Source organism: Delphinus delphis, chromosome 8, assembly GCF_949987515.2.
Source record: "Delphinus delphis chromosome 8, mDelDel1.2, whole genome shotgun sequence".
NCBI classification, from domain to species: domain Eukaryota; kingdom Metazoa; phylum Chordata; class Mammalia; order Artiodactyla; family Delphinidae; genus Delphinus; species Delphinus delphis.
Window position 1 is genome coordinate 16,483,299 of NC_082690.1, and position 16,476 is coordinate 16,499,774.

Sequence of the window (16,476 nt, forward strand, 5' to 3'; positions counted from 1 at the left end):
CCCCTTCTCCCAGTGACGGCTGTGGGTCCCGTCGGATGGAGATCTCTTTCTGCTCTGCCCCAGCCCCTTGCCTTGGCTCTGCCCTTACTGAGCATCTTGGGCTCTGAGCACTGGCTGACGACCATCCCGTCCCGGGCCAAGCTCCCGGCTGTTTGCAAGGCCTCAGTGAGAAGCCTTAGGACAGGAGCATCTCAGAGCCTTACTCAGTTCATTCCTCAAGAACTTGGAGCTTCCTGGTGCTGAGGGCCTGCCTTGACCTTTTTTTGCCCTGCAGTGAGGTTTGACTGGGACAAGTCTCTGCTTAAATTCTACTCTGGATCCTCCCATAAGTGGCTTCCCATCTGCAGTGACAGCTGGAATGATCTCTACTCGAACAAGACCTGCCAGCAGCTGGGTTTCAAGAGGTAAACCTCCCCCATGAGTCCCGGCTTCAGGGGCGCCTCAAACTCTTCACAAGGGCATCTCAGGATCATTGATGGAAACACATATTAAAAAGACTCTTGGGGACCAGGGCTGAGGTCACTAGCTAATAGCACACTTGGATTATTCAAAGGGACAGTGGCCTGGGGAGCCCAAGTCTGGGGACAAGCTGTTTCCAGGAGGCCAACGTAGTTATTTGCAGATCTACAGCAGGATGACATTCCTGTACGGTTTTTTGCATCAAAGCGTCCTCATGCCCACGCTCGCATTCAGTGGTCGCAGAGGCCCTGTGAGGTGGGTGGGCATTCGGGCAGGTCTCGTCTTCTCCTCACATCTGGGAACCAGCAACTCAGGCTGTGCAAACCCTTCAGTGGACTTTGAGCAAAAAAGCAGCTGCGGCTTGGGCTAGAATGCGTCAAACGAGGAACGAGATGGGCAGATGTGGCTAGATAAAGTCATTAGCATCTTTGGCTCTACAGATCTGAAACAAGAAGCTGGTACCAGTGGGTGGAGTAGGGAGTGGGGTTTACCGTGACCTTCCCCCTTGAAGGAGCCCCCGGTTGGCAGGCCACATAGTCACCTCCATCCTCCCCCTTGGTCTGGGTTTCAAACCAAGTAGTTTGGGGGTTCACCAACGTGTGTGAAGTTGTAGCGAGAAAGGTTTGTTTAGGATCTCACTGTGGGCTCTCTGTAGAAACCACCTAGAACACCAGGGCTTGGGGACGAGGACTTAGAACCAGTTCTCTGCCCCTACCTCAGCCTCAGAGTTCCCATCTGTGAAAGACGACCTGGGTGATCTAGTTGGAAGACAACGGACATCGTTTATCATTGAGTTGTGTGACCTTATGCAAATGCGAACTTCCCTTGGGCTTCAATAGATAGTGTCATTTATTCAAAGAACATTCATCGAGCTTTTATTATGTCTGAGCCATTCACCCAGACAAGATCCCTGCCCTTGGACAGTCTCTGGTATGGTGCGGGTGAGAGAGGCTTCAACCAATAATCGCAGCACCGTGTGATGTGTAACGGAAAGGACACGTGGCAAGCATTATGCACACACAACGGAGAGGGTGCCTGACTGTGCCTGGAGGTCAGCAGAGCATGGACGAGGCCCCTGGGTAGAGGGACAGCGCCTGCAAAGGCATGCTGTCATGCAAGGGTGTCCCGTGTTCTAGAAACACACCGAAGGGCCACGCAGATAGCGGTCCATGGATCACCCACAGAAGAATCACCTGGGGTGCTTGTTAAAATGCACCCTGAAATCAGAATCTCTGGGATTAGGATTTCAGACCTGCTTAACAACACCCGGGAGTGATACTTAGGCACGTTGTGGTCTAAAAGCCAAACGGTTCTCAGGCTTTAATGTGCAAACCCATAACATGAGGATCTTTAAAATGCAGAGTCTGGCTCAGCAGGTCTGGGGTGATACTGCTGCTGTCAGTCCGTGGACCACAGTCTGGAGAGAAACGGGCTAGGTCAGTGTTTCTCAAACTTGAGAGCGCGTCAGAATCACCTGGGGAGCTTGTTAAAACGGAAAACCAGAATTCTTGATTTGGTAGGCCTGGGACAGGGCCCAAGAATTTGCATTTCTAACAACTTCCCAGGCAGTGCTAACATTGTCCCCTGGGATTGGACCACACTTTCAAAACTACTGGGTTAGCGGCTTCCCTGGTGGCACAGTGGTTGAGAATCTTCCTGCTAATGCATGGGACACGGGTTCGAGCCCTGGTCTGGGAAGATCCCACATGCCGCGGAGCAGCTGGGCCCGTGAGCCACAACTGCTGAGCCTCCGTGTCTGGAGCCTGTGCTCCGCAACAAGGGAGGCCACGACGGTGGGAGGCCCGCGCACCGCAATGAGGAGTGGCCCCCGCTTGCCGCAACTAGAGAAAGCCCTCGCACAGAGACGAAGACCCAACACAGCCAAAAAATAAAAATAAATAAATTAAAAGAAGGCTCAACATTAAAAAAACAAAACAAAAACTACTGGGTTAGTGCGTAGGGCTAGTAGGGGGCAGTGGTGGAATATGTGGGTGGGGTCTGAGATTGTTGGGTTTTAACTGCCTTTGGTCTCTGCAGCAGGGCTCGCTTGGGACTCTAATGCTGGCTGGGGAGCCATGGGTGTGCGCTGTCTCGAGGAGGTTCATTCTTCTCCCCTCTCCTCCCTTGCAGTGCTTTCTGGACAGCCAACGTGACCAACAGGAATTTTGACAGCAGTTTCTCAATCTCCAAATATAGTTCCACCTTCCAGGAGAGCATCTACAGGTGTGTGAGGCGGCCCAGGCTGTCAGCTGTGAGCAGGGGAGTGAAGGAGTGCTCTGAGTCAGGGAGCCCCTCTCCCTCGGCCTTTCTGGGATCCCACCTCCAGGAGTCCCTCGTGAATGTCAAGAGCATCTCAGAAACAGCTCTCATTCATTACCTGCCTCCTGACTTGAAAGCAGTCGAAGCTGGGTGCACAGAGCACCTCGAGGTCAGAGGGGCCCCCAAGAGTTCACCTGGTTGGCAGAGACAATGAATAAACCTCGGGGCCACTGGTCAGCCTGATGTTTGGACAGAAAGCTGCTGCAGGGAGGGGGCTTGGGGTGGAAAGGGGGAAACATCAGTGGGGTGGGGAATGGAGTGGGGGAGCTTCAGCAGGGGGAGTGCCAGGTGCAGGTAGTTAGGGGGCAGGGAGGCCCATCTGAGGAGCATCGCCATCCCCCTGGGCCTCGCCATCTGTCATCTTTGCACTGCAGCTGCTCTTTCCCACTACCACTGGGTGGAGGGGAGGAGTGGGGGGGGGTGCCCCACCAGCTAGCAGTGTTTACCTTGGGGAGGGGAGAGAAGAAACCAGGCTGTGAGATAAGTAGGCATGGGGAGGGAAGGGAAGCAATGAGCTGCCTCCTGGATGCCTGCTTTGTGCTGGGTGGTTCACATGCTACGTTGCTGGCTGAACATTGAGCAACTGTCAGGGGAATGTTGGGTCACCTGTTTAGCTTGGGAAAGATGCTGGGACAGTGAAGTCATGAGTTCAAAGGACAAAGCCAATATGTGCGATCTGCCACAGAAAAACGGACGTTGGGAGAAGAGTGGGCATGTTTTGCACTAAGCCACCCCCATTCCTGCAGAAAGCACTGGAAGGGTCTGTCCCACTGGGAGGGAGAAAGGTCAGAATCTCCATCTTCAAGTGGGGTTTATCCCAGGAACGCAAGGATTCTTCAATATACACAAATCAATCAATGTGATACACCATATTAACAAACTGAAAGATAAAAACCATATGATAATCTCAATAGATGCAGAAAAAGCTTTTGACAAAATTCAACACCCATTTATGATAAAAACTCTCCAGAAAGTAGGCATAGAGGGAACCTACCTCAACATAATAGAGGCCATATATGACAAACCCACAGCCAACATCATTCTCAATGGTGGAAAACCTGAAACCATTTCCTCTAAAATCAGGAACAAGACAAGGATGCCCAGTCTCACCACTATTATTCAACATAGTCTTGGAAGTTTTAGCCACAGCAACAGAGAAGAAAAAGAAATAAAAGGAATCCGAATTGGAAAAGAAGAAGTAAAGCTGTCACTGTTTGCAGATGACATGATACTATATAGAGAGAATCCTAAAGATGCTACCAGAAAACTACTAGAGCTAATCAATGAATCTGGTAAAGTAGCAGGATACAAAATTAATGCACAGAAATCTCTTGCATTCCTATACACTAATGATGAAAAATCTGAAAGAGAAATTAAGGAAACACTCCCATTTACCATTGCAACAAAAAGAATAAAATACCTAGGAATAAACCTACCTAAGAGGACAAAAGACCTGTATGCAGAAAACTATAAGACACTGATGAAAGAAATTAAAGATGATACAAACAGATGGAGAGATATACCATGTTCTTGGATTGGAAGAATCAACATTGTGAAAAATGACTGTACTACCCAAAGCAATCTACAGATTCAATGCAATCCCTATCAAACTACCACTGGCTTTTTATCACAGAACTAGAACAAAAAATTTCACAATTTGTGTGGAAACACAGAAGACCCTGAATAGCCAAAGCAATCTTCAGAAACAAAAATGGAGCTGGAGGAATCAGGCTCCCAGACTTCAGACTATACTACAAAGTTACGGTAATCAAGACAATATGGTACTGGCACAAAAACAGAAATATATCTCAATGGAACAGGATAGAAAGCCCAGAGATAAACCCACGCACATATGGTCACCTTATCTTTGATAAAGGAGGCAAGAATATACAATGGAGAAAAGACAGCCTCTTCAATAAGTGGTGCTGAGAAAACTGGACAGCTACATGTAAATGAATGAAATTAGAACACTCCCTAACACCATACACAAAAATAAACTTAAAATGGATTAAAGACCCAAATGTAAGGCCAGACACTATAAAACTCTTAGAAGAAAACATAGGCAGAACACTCTATGACATAAATCACAGCAAGATCCTTTTTGACCCACCTCCTAGAGAAATGGAAATAAAAACAAAAATAAACAAATGGGACCTAATGAAACAAAAGCTTTTGCATAGCAAAAGAAACCATAAACAAGATGAAAAGACAACCATCAGATGGGAGAAAATAGTTGCAAATGAAGGAACTGACAGAGGATTAATCTCCAAAATATACAAGCAGCTCATGCAGCTCAATATCAAAAAAACAAGCAACCCAATCCAAAAATGGGCAGAAGACCTAAATAGGCATTTCTCCAAAGAAGATATACAGATGGGCAACAAACACATGAAAGGATGCTCAACATCACTAATCAGTAGAGAAATGCAAGTCAAAACCACAATGAGGTAACACCTCACACTGGTCAGAATGGCCATCATCAAAAAATCTACAAACAATAAATGCTGGAGAGGGTGTGAGAAAAGGGAACCCTCTTGCACTGTTGGTGGGAATGTGAATTGGTACAACCACTATGGAGAACAGTATGGAGGTTTCTTAAAAACCTAAAAATAGAATACCATATGACTCAGCAATCCCATTACTGGGCATATACCCTGAGAAAACCATAATTCAAAAAGAGACATGTACCACAAGGTTCATTGCAGCACTATTTACAATAGCCAGGACATGGAAGCAACCTAAATGTCCATCGACAGATGAATGGATAAAGAAGATTTGGCACATATATAAATGGAATATTACTCAGCCATAAAAAGAAACAGAATTGAGTTATTTGTAGTGAGGTGGATGGACCTAGAGTCTGTCATACAGAGTGAAGCAAGTCAGAAAGAGAAAAACAAATACCCATATGCTAACACATATATACGGAATCTAAAAAAAAAAAAAAAGGTTCTGATGAACCTAGGGGCAGGACAGGAATAAAGACGTAGACATAGAGAATGGACTTGAGGACATGGGAAAGGGGAAGGGAAAGCTGGGACGAAGTGAGAGAGTAGCATTGACATATATACACTACCAAATGTAAAATAGATAGCTAGTGGGGAGCAGCTGCATCGCACGGGGAGATCAGCTCGATGCTTTGTGACCACCTAGTGGGGTGGGATAGGGAGTGTGGGAGGGAGACGCAAGAGGGAGGGAATGGGGGATATATCTATACATATAGCTGATTCACTTTGTTATAGAGCAGAAACTAACACAACATTGTAAAGCAATTATACTCCAGTAAAGATGTTACAAAAAAAAAGAAAAAGAAAAAAAGAAAAGAAACTCCATATTCTTGTGCAGAGGGGATGGGATGAGACTTAGCAGAAACCAATCACGGAAGGCTTCCTGGAGGAGCCAGCTAATGTGCCCTTTTCTCATCTTTTGTGTTTCCTGCTGCAGGTCTGAATGCCCTTCCCAGCAGTATGTGACTCTCCAGTGTCCCAGTAAGAAGATGCCCTTTCTCCTGGATAGTGGCCTGTGTGGGGTGGGAGTCAGGGGGCAGAGCAGTGGGGTCCCTATGAGGGAGAGGGCCAGCCCTGGGTGTCCAAGCCAGGAAGAGGGGCTGGAGCAGCAGGCCTGTTTCAGGGCCAGGGTCCCTGTAAGGCACCTGGATGGACATTCTCAGGGTAGCATTTCCCCTTCTCCTGATTCTGCTTAGCCCAGCAACCTCACCATCCAAGTCTCCTGGATTCTGGGCAGAGGGCAGAGGACTGGGAGAGCACGTCAGGGCCAGCTTAAAGCTCTGCTATCGATAGATGTGGAGCTAGATCCAGAGCCAACATTTACGGAGCACACTGGGTGCCAAGGCACTGCGCCTATGGCTTTACAAACGTGATGACATTTAATTCTCATGAGGCGGGTGCCATTATTGTCCGCTTACTGAAAAGAGACTGAAAATTTTGCCTTACTTAAGGTCAGACCGCTGGTAGGTAAGGAGCTGGTATTGGAGCTTGGGTCTGACCCCAAAGCCCAAACTGTTAACCGGTCCATGAGTGCTGTGTTCTCATGATGGCCGGGCGGGGTGCTCCCCTGAGCAGGCGGGCACAGTGCTGCGGATGGAGCCCCTCAGACCACCGCTGGCTCTTCACTCTCCTTCTTCAAAGAAAGAACACACATGTGAACAGACTCTGTCCATGATTTCGGGGGGAGGACTCACTCCAGAACATGTTTGGAAATGTTTGCTTGGGGTGCAGGGTCCCCAACAGCACAAGATGACCCACTGAGGAAACACGTGGACGCCACCTGCCTGTGCATCATGGGAAGGGCTTTTCTCCTTTGTTTTGAAACGATCCCCCTCACAGTGCTTACCAATTCAGGGTCATGTTAGGCTTGGTCTGCTTTCACGAGGTCCTGACAGCAGCCCTGGAATTCACCGTTGTGAGCCTGGCACAGTGCCCAAAGCATGAGGTATTTAGGAAGCATTTATCGAATTAATGGAAGAATGAATGAGGGGGAGGAAAGAGGATCTTTCCTAGGACCAAACTACCCACTGGATGATCCCAGAAGGCTAACCCGCCATGTGGGAGCTCTCTGTTGGCAGGAAGCAGCTGTGCTGCATCAGATTAAGTGAGCAAAGCGGCCTCCATGAGTGGGTGGTACCCTCAGGATGCGGCTGCCTGAGATTCCCTGGGCCTGGGAGCATGGTTGCAGCTCTGAGAAAAGCTGAGTTCGTACTAGCTTATCTCTTCTACTTCTCCCCAGGCTGTGGACTGAGGGCCCTGACCGGGCGGATCGTGGGAGGGGCGCTGTCCCCAGAGAGCAAGTGGCCTTGGCAAGTCAGTCTGCAGTACGCCCACACCCACATTTGTGGGGGCACGCTGATCGACGCCCAGTGGGTTCTCACCGCCGCCCACTGCTTCTTCTTGTAAGTGCCCAAGGGGGCAATGATGCGACACCGCTGAGGGTCGGGGACGCCAGCAAGGGCTGAGGGCAGACTACTTCTCTCTGTGGAGGGGGACTTTGTTGGTAAGGCTGGCCCCTGTGGGCTGGGCAGCTCGTGTGTGGTGAGGACCATGGTTTGCCATTGGTATTTGGTCCTGGGACTGTGAGTTGGGATTACTTGTTCTGAGCCAGTACAGATTGGTGGCTCCAAGGGAGAGAGAGAGGCAGGTAGAAGGAAGGAATTGTGAGCCTGCCCTAAAGAACAGGGTGAAATAAAGAGGGTTGGGGCTTGTTGCTGCCAGAAACTGCAAGTTAGAGGGGAGGAGCCCAAGACATCAGGAATGCTGTCCCAGGAATTGAGGGATGGGGATTGTGGGAAGGGCAGTGCGGTCAGCTTCTGACAGTCACCAGCCAGGCCTGTCCTTTGAGCTGGTGGACAGGAAAGGGCTCGGAGACGAGGCCTCAGGGGCACTGGCTTCCCCAGTAGTGAGGCTTCAGTGGGTCACTTTGTCCTGTCGAAAGCTCCGTTTCTGCTGAGGATACTACCACTGAGATGTGTCCCACCCGCCTTATTTGACCCTTGGTGGCGTCCAGAGGAGACAGTGGGGCCAGTGGTCCTAGAAGTTTTACTCAGCCCCTCCCGTTTTCTATCGTAAGGTACAGAGCCACCAGTTCAGAGCGGTTGTTTGGAAGTAGGGGATTGTCCTAGATCCCCGGGCTAAGATAGAGAGCTCCCTCCAGAGGTCATTTCATCCATTCTCCTGCCTCCAGTGGCGCCCTGGCTGCAGCTCCCTGCGGGCTGCCAGAGGACTCTGCCATGTGGTAACTGGCCCATATGCTCTCTGTGGCCCTAGCAGGACCCCGAATAAGATCCTGGAGGACTGGAAGGTGTACGTGGGCACCAACAACCTGCACCAGCTGCCCGAGGGAGCCTCCATTGCCCAGATCATTATCAACAGCAACTACTCGGACGACGAGGACGACTATGATATCGCCCTCATGCGGCTCTCCGAGCCCCTGACTCTGACCGGTGAGTGAATCCATGCCTGTCACACCCCACCCTGCTCATCCAGCAGCCCTGGGGCCCAGCCTTGACACTTAGCAGCAGCCACTGACCCATCCCAGGGTCCAGAGCTTCAGCGTGGTGGCCGTCAAAGATTGTTAGAGATCATTTAGTGGAACACCTCTGTCTTACAGTTAGGGGAACTGAGGCCCAGAGGTTGGAAACAAACTTGCCCCAGTGACACATCTGACACTGCAAACTGGTGACAGAGCCAGGGTTTGGATACTGGCCTTCATCAAGATAAACAGATCGAATTGTTTCACTGGTATATCGAGCACTTAACAGAGACCAGACCTGTGGTAGGCATTTTACATCTACAATTTCATTTACTCTGCACAACCCATCCTGTGGAGCAGGTACTATTATTAACTTCATTTTACATTTGAGGAGAGGAGCTTGAGAGAGAGAGAGTTCCCCGAGGCCGTGCAGTAATGAGTGGCAGCTCCAAGACTGGGTCCAGTTGGGTCTGGCTCCTAAGCAGTGCTCTTCCCATGCTGCTCTCTGCTGGCAAATTGCCAACGCCAAAGTTGCGAACACGAGCAAAGTACCTCTACATCCAAACATCTAACTGCCGTGAGAGCTGAGGGTGGAGCTGAGGAACAAATGGGGCTACAGGAAGGAAATGCTACTGAAGTTCTCAGGAGATCAGGGTTTATCTTCACTACTTCATCCACCCATTTGTTCACGCGTCAAACACTGTGTGTCTCCCACATAGCGGCTCTGCAATTTCACTGCAAAGAGAACAAAACGGATGACGCACACAAACAGCCACTGAGAAGCTAGTGATGTGATGTCGGGGGCACCCCGGGGAGCCGTGGTGGCACAGATTCGGGCACCTAATCCGTCTTGGCAGGCTACAGAGGCTTCTGGAAGCCTTGGAGGGCTCTCTGCTTAGTCCAGCCTTTCTGGTGCTCTGGGCCTGTGCGCGGGCCTTTGCCGGCATGTGAATTACGGAGGCGGTGTTGGTCCTGAGTCACAGCGGTTAGCTCATCACAGCGGTGTGCAGAGGAGAACCCCAACCCCAACGCAGGACTGGGCTGGGTGGAGCTGGCCCCCAGCGGATCCTAGCAGAAGCCAAGCCCACCACCCGCCACGGGCGAGCCCTCTCAGCCTTTCTCCTGCCCCTCCTAGCCTCGTCTGTGGAGCCTGGGGCGGTGAGATGGGGGTGCCGTGCTGCCCCTGCCCTGCCCCTCGCGCACACATGAAAGCGGGCAGGCAGTCTGAAGGATCAGAACAGGCCTTCCCAGCCTTGTAAAACCCAGACTTCATTTGACTAACCGTCCAGATCTTACCTGCCATCACCCCAAACCCCCTGAATATTATTTGGAATTCCAAATAGAATTAATTTGTAAAACTAAATTAAAGCTATTATAGCACTACCTATGCTTTTCAGACTGCAGCAGTCCCTCTCTAGACTCTGATAGCCGCTCCCACCCCCTCCCACTCTCCTGGGAAGGAGGAATATCTCTAGGCTGAGACACTCACAGCTTAGATTTATGCAGTCCTGTGGTCAGACCATGTGCGCTGATTTTTGGTTTAGAGATCAGGGCAGAGTTTCTTAAACTGTCTGGTAGGCTGAGCGCTTCGAAGTCACAGTACTAGCTGAGGAAACTGTGGAGGCTCACTGATAAATTTAATTACCCCATAAAAAGAGTAGAATATATAATAGTGTTACATGTTTTTTTTTTTTTTTGTGTTACATGTTTTTAAGACTGCATGTCTCTAAAATAGACACACACTATTTTAAGAAGTCAAGTTTTGTGGTTTCGCTTAATAATTGATGGCATCCCTTCATTTATTTTTTGTTTGTTTACTCTCTAGCAGAGAAATGTGTTCGACTCCCAATTTACAGGAGAAAAATTTTACATTCATTCTCCCTCCCTCTGTCTTTCTCCTCCCCCATCCCTCCCTCCCTCCCCCTCCCTCCCTCCCCCTCCCCCTCCCTCCCCCCTCCCTCCCCCCTTCCCCTTCCTCCCCTCCCTCCCTCCCTCCCTTCCTTCCTTCCTATGAGCACTTTCTATGTGTCAGGCACTATTTTAGGCACGGGAAGCTGCAGTGAGCATAACAATCGTGAACACTGCAAACATTCTATCAACTCTTTTCTTCTTGCAAATTGGTCGATGCTCTAGTCCACATGGGAACACTGGTCCTCAGAGGGAGCTTATGAACTGATGCACAACCGCACCTTCTATATGATTCTGAGTGTGGGAGCAAGGGAGCAGCAGTTTCGTGGCCTGTGCCTCTAGGGATGTGCTCTCCCCACTTGGAGAGGTTGTCTCACCCTGGAGAGAGAGGCTCAGGCCCTGGCCAAACAGGGGTGCCCTCCCCAGACCAGGCAGGACACACCCCTGAGACGTCCTGGCAGTAATACCTGGGATTTAGCCTGCACTGCTCCTTGCTCTGAGGGACAGGCGTGGAAGAGGCTCAGCCGGGACAGCCACTCTTGAAGAGAGAGACCCTCAGACACCCAGTACCAGCTTGGCACAGGGGAGCTTCCAAGACATATGCATTTGCCCACATGTCACCCACTGAAAAATCAGAATGTCTGGGGGACTCTGACGGCACCCTGAAGGCTGGAGGGGCAAGATAAAGTGATTGAGTTTCTTGCCTGGTCCGTTCAAGGCCCTGAAAGATTCAGAAGCACTCTGGGGGGAAGGAGGAGGTCCTGGGACATTGGTACTCCTGTCCCTCCACACACACCCCCCACCAAAACCTCCAGCCTTGTCCCTTCACTGATGTCTTGAGGTCTTGTCACAGCACATGTGCAACCTGCCTGCCTCCCCATGCACGGACAGACCTTCAGCCTCAACGAGACCTGCTGGGTCACAGGCTTCGGCAAGACCAAGGAGACAGATGGTGAGAGGCAGATGCTAGAGTGTGTGTGTGTGTGTGTGTGTGTGTGAGTACATATGTGTCTGTGTAGAGTGTGGGGGGGTGATATGTCAGGGTATAGAGATGAAGGTCTACCTAGAGGAGGGTTTGGATATATAGAGTCATGGGCCTTGGTGTGAATGTGTGTGTATATACACCTGCGTATACATCAGGGCAGTTGCCGTGACAATGCCCCAGCCAACAACACAAGGAAAATCCCCGTCTTTGAAAGACCTGGGTTCATGGCTCATTGAACCGAGGGAGAACTCACACCAGGGAGAACCGTGGGGCGTCTCAACAAGAGGGTGTCAGAAAGGACTTACAGGATTCGGGTGCTTTGAAGGGGGTTCAAAGAAGTGAAGTATTTCTCTAGATTGGTTGCCTGTAGGAAGCAGGGATAATCCTGTGAGTGGATATCTTAAAATCTCATTTAGAAAGAGTTAATAGACTGCGTCTAAAGCTGCAGTTGGTGAAGCAGCAGGAGCTGCTCCTCCTGGCTGGGACAGGGGGCTGTTCGGTCCTTTCGTGGATTGACCTACCTTGTGTTTTGTCTGTGCTGAAACGAGGCTAGGAAGCGGTTTGGTTTTCCCTCACTTCATCGTGATCACAGGTGGCCGTGTCTGGTGTCCGGTCTGTAAGGTCATGTATACTGGGCAGGAAGGCACGGCAGTCAGCTGGCCTCGCCGTGAGCATCGCAAGCTCGTGGCCGCCGCAGGTGTCGGGCCTGCTCGTGGGATGGAGCGGGGACTGGCCAGGAGCAGCCTCGTTTTGATCTTGGCCCTGTGACTGACTCGCTGGGTGACCGTGGGCAAGTCCTTCCTCAGCCCTAAATTTCTCCTTCTGTAAATGGATTCATCACACCTGCTCTCCTCAGAGCACGTGGTTACCAGAAACAAATGATCTATTTGACGTTGCTTTGGACACAGATAGGCATTGTGCAGCATGTGAGGCAGCCTGAAAGGCCTGTGAGTTTGTCTGGGTACGTGTGTCTCTGTTACGTGTAGTGAGTTGTGTCTGGTGTGAGGGTATATGTGCCCATACATCCTGGGTGGCCTACCAGGGGAAGGGTGCCCTCCACGCCCAGGAGGCTGCCAGTCTGGGGTGTGGGGTGGGCAGCTGGAAGGCCACAAAGCCGCTCGGAGTCTCACTCCCTTCCCTTCTTCTCTCTCCTCCACTGCACTGAAGAGAGGACATCCCCATTCCTCCGGGAGGTGCAGGTCAACCTCATCGACTTCAAGAGGTGTAACAACTACTTGGTCTACAACAGCAACCTCACCCCGAGGATGATGTGTGCGGGGGACCTGCGGGGAGGGAGAGATTCCTGCCAGGTGAGGCTGCTCCCACGTGAGGCTCAGGCCCTGGGACCCCAAGGGAAGGGAGGAAGGCTGAGGTTTTGGGGTCGGAGGGAGAGTCAGGTGCCCACCGTTTCCTGCCCAAGGACTGCCTCTCTCACCCTGCTGATGCGCGTGCACTCCCCTGTAGGGAGACAGCGGGGGGCCCCTGGTCTGCGAGCAGGACCGCCGCTGGTACCTGGCAGGAGTCACCAGCTGGGGCATTGGCTGCGGCCAGAGAAACAAACCCGGCGTGTACACCAAAGTGACGGAAGTCCTGCACTGGATATACAGCAAGATGGAGGTGAGAGCCCTGCGGGGTGTGTGTACCCAGCAGGCGGGGACTCCCAAAGGTGGGGTGCCTGGAAGAGGGCCTAGCCTTTCCCCAGGGTCTCGGCGAGGTCCCCTTGCCCCCTCGCCTTTGGGGGTGTTCAGAATGTGGAAATGACCAGGACAGGACAGGAGTCAAATGTTGGGCCGACCCCAGCTGCCTGTGCTTCTTCCGCCCCTTTTCCTCCTGCAAAACAGAGCTCAGAGGGTTGGAAAGTGGTGGGTCTAGGCTGGGTACTGGCCCCAGCCTCTGCCCAGTGATGGCCGCGTCGTGAGCCCACATACTGACAGGAGGAGGCCTCCCCTTATTGGCAGGAGGTGGGTCTCCCGGGAAACTGGGCATCAGGAAACGGAGGTCTACCCCCCACCTCTGTGGACCCGGTCCAGCTCCTACCTTCCCTGGGCCTGCATCCTAGCTGTAGGGCAGGGATGCTGTGCCAGCCCTTCCCTTCTCTGCCCAGGCAGTAGGGCTCAGGTGGGGATGGGAAGGCTTCTCTGGAAGTCCAGTGGGGCAGGTCCTGTTCCCATCTTTTCCTCTGGGCTGCCCCTCTTCTCTGAGGGGCAGTGCCCGATGACAGCTGGGCTGAATTTTAGGCTCTGAGCCCCCACCTTCAGCCTTCTGTGTTCCAAGCACACCCTGCCCACCCTCACCCTGTTCTCCCTCTCCTCAGAGTGAGACGCGCTTCTAGAAAGCCTGAGTCCGGCTCCACCGCACGGCACTGGCTGCTGTAAAGACTCTGGCCAATGTGACCGGGCCATAGGCACCATCATCTGGGCTAAAGGCCACCAGACACCATCGTTACTGCCACCTCCACTGTCTGCTGCCTCTGTGAATACACATGTGTGTGTGCGTGGGCACATGTGTGTATCACTGCTTTCCCAAGGTCTTCAGAAACCAGGAGCGCTGTCAGCTCTTCTCAAACGCCAGGCTGAAAATCACCTGAAGAGAACTGTTTGGACACCATGGAGGTTCCCACAGGGGTGACCATAATGGATGCAGGAGGTGGAGCCCAGGGAAGGGCCTGGAAGGTCACATCAGGAATTCTTGCTTCTCTGACCCTAACTTGGAGACTAGTCCAGAATGGGCTGCCCCCCCCCCCGCCTCCAGTGGCCCAGCCATCACTGCTGTCAGGGGCCAGTAATATGTTTCATGGAGTACTGGGACCATCCCTAGTGGGAAGATATTCCCACTGACCTTCTGCGTGGCCTCTCCCCTCTCAGCCCTCCCGCTGGGGCCGTGTCGTGGCTGTCCCCGCGGACAACTCAGGACAGGGCTTGCTGTCCTCGTTTGGTCACAGGCTGTTGGAGGCAAATTTCATTTCATTTTATTTTTATATTCAAGAAATAGAAGTAGATGTATTTTTTAAAATTCTCCACAAATCCCAGGAGCAAAAGAATCTAAAAGAAAAAAGAGTGGATATGTGTACATGTGTAACTGAATTACCTTGCTGTACACCTGAAACTAACACAACATTGTAAATCAACGATCCTCCAATAAACATTAAAAAAAAAAATTCCAGGAGCCAAGAGAGCTAACGTCAATCACCTCAGGAACTCAGAGGGACTCCCGGCAGCTGTGCCCCTCTGCAGTCCCACAGAAGGCTCCTGCCCTCAAGGGGCCCTCTGAGATACTCAGGGAAGCAAATCCTCACTTGGGCTGGCAGACAAATCCATCACAAAGAGGACCACAACTGTTGCTGCGTCCAAGGGCTGCAGGAGCGTGAAGGAACCGATACTGCTTCTCTGCTGGCCCCGGAGCCTGGGAAAATCCAGGTGGATGGGCATCCCTGGTACCCAGGGCTGTCCTGGGACTTTGGAATTTCTTCTCAGCTTTCTCCATTTCAGCTTCTCATAGACACAGTGTTGCCATGAAAACTGCCTTGGAGAGAAAGCTGGCTCTGTCCCCAGGCCCTCCAAGCAGCTTTTCTGAAGGATCCGAGTTGCCCCTCCTGCAGGGCATCAGTGCATCTAGTCCCCGCACCAGCTGAAGTCCTGGACCTTCCCCATCCTTTTCTCTGGGGCACCCGATCCTCCCGCAATCCCATTCTCCTGCCATCTTTGGGCCTGTCTGGTAGTGCTATGACTCCCATCGGCAGGGTCCGAGCAGATCAGCCCAGCCCAGCCCAGGCAGGCGGCTGCCCGGGGGAGACACTGTTCTGGAAGAGCAGTTGGAATTGGCTAGCGTTCACTGGGCGGGGTCTGAGGGGATTGGTGACATGTTATCACAGCTGGGGCTTTTTGGGGGACGGCAACATTCACATCCACAGCACCCCTAGCAGTGGTCTTCAGCAATAAATGTTGTGTGACCTGAAAAATGTGTCACTGCATGTTTTCACGGTACCCTAGGTAGAAAACTGAGATTGTCCACCCAGGTGCCCAGACATCCTCAGTTTTTGTTCTTAGTTTTGGTTCTTCAGTTTGGGGTTCTGCTCATTTAATCATACATTCATTTATTTATTCGTTCACCCACCGTATGGGTGCCTGCTCTGTACCGGGAACTTGCGCCAGGCCCAGGTGGTACAAAAGCCACAATGGTCCTCAGGAAGTCACGGTCGTGACCCCGTGTGACAGAAGCTGTGATTCGGTGCGGACACCGTGCTTGGAACACAGCCAGGAGCTGCACCCAGAGAGGTCAGGGAAGGCTTCATCGATGCGGTGAGATTTGAAATGAGTCTTAATAGAGTAGGCGAGTCTTCGCCAAGCAGCTGGGGTGGGGCAAGAGCAGGCCAGTGCCTGTTCTGTTTCCCTCCTTCCTCTTTCTCTGCCTCTGCCTTTGCCAGCTCAGCAAAAGGCATATTTACAAAGAAGCCCCGGTGCTTACTCAACTGTTTCCAAGAGAATTGGATGCGCGGTCCCACTGGCCTCTTCTGAAAGCTCTAGCCCTTCTTGCTCTGCACTTACTTTTCCTCCGTTTAGTATCAATATATTGACCTCACCCATTATGATCCACGATGAATTCCCAGCATCCTCAACACACACGCATGCCTCTAGCCATGAGCACAGACTTCTCCAGACCTGCCCCCATGGGCCTGGCCTTTGGACACCCCAAGATTGTTGAATCTCCCCTGTCAACGCCAGGGGAAATCCTTCCTCCAATTATTTTCTCGCTCCGTCTGCACGACAAAGCATGGGGAGGGGGGCAGGTGCCAGGCTTCCTATATTTAGCAGTAGGGGTAA

The 16,476-nt window shown here is 51.7% G+C and overlaps 1 protein-coding gene across 1 annotated transcript in view; it reads left to right on the forward strand.

Moving 5' to 3' along the window:
• TMPRSS13 (transmembrane serine protease 13) overlaps positions 1-15,601 on the forward strand; it is a 30,209-nt gene extending 14,608 nt beyond the window's left edge. The window contains exons 5-13 of the mRNA XM_060017156.1: positions 275-404; positions 2,590-2,682; positions 6,223-6,266; positions 7,525-7,687; positions 8,562-8,734; positions 11,525-11,623; positions 12,824-12,966; positions 13,121-13,273; positions 13,971-15,601. Of these exons, the coding sequence (XP_059873139.1) occupies positions 275-404; positions 2,590-2,682; positions 6,223-6,266; positions 7,525-7,687; positions 8,562-8,734; positions 11,525-11,623; positions 12,824-12,966; positions 13,121-13,273; positions 13,971-13,988 (1,016 nt within the window). The 3' untranslated portion in view covers positions 13,989-15,601. The remainder of the gene's footprint in view (positions 1-274; positions 405-2,589; positions 2,683-6,222; positions 6,267-7,524; positions 7,688-8,561; positions 8,735-11,524; positions 11,624-12,823; positions 12,967-13,120; positions 13,274-13,970) is intronic.
• The last annotated feature ends 875 nt before the right edge of the window (positions 15,602-16,476 follow it).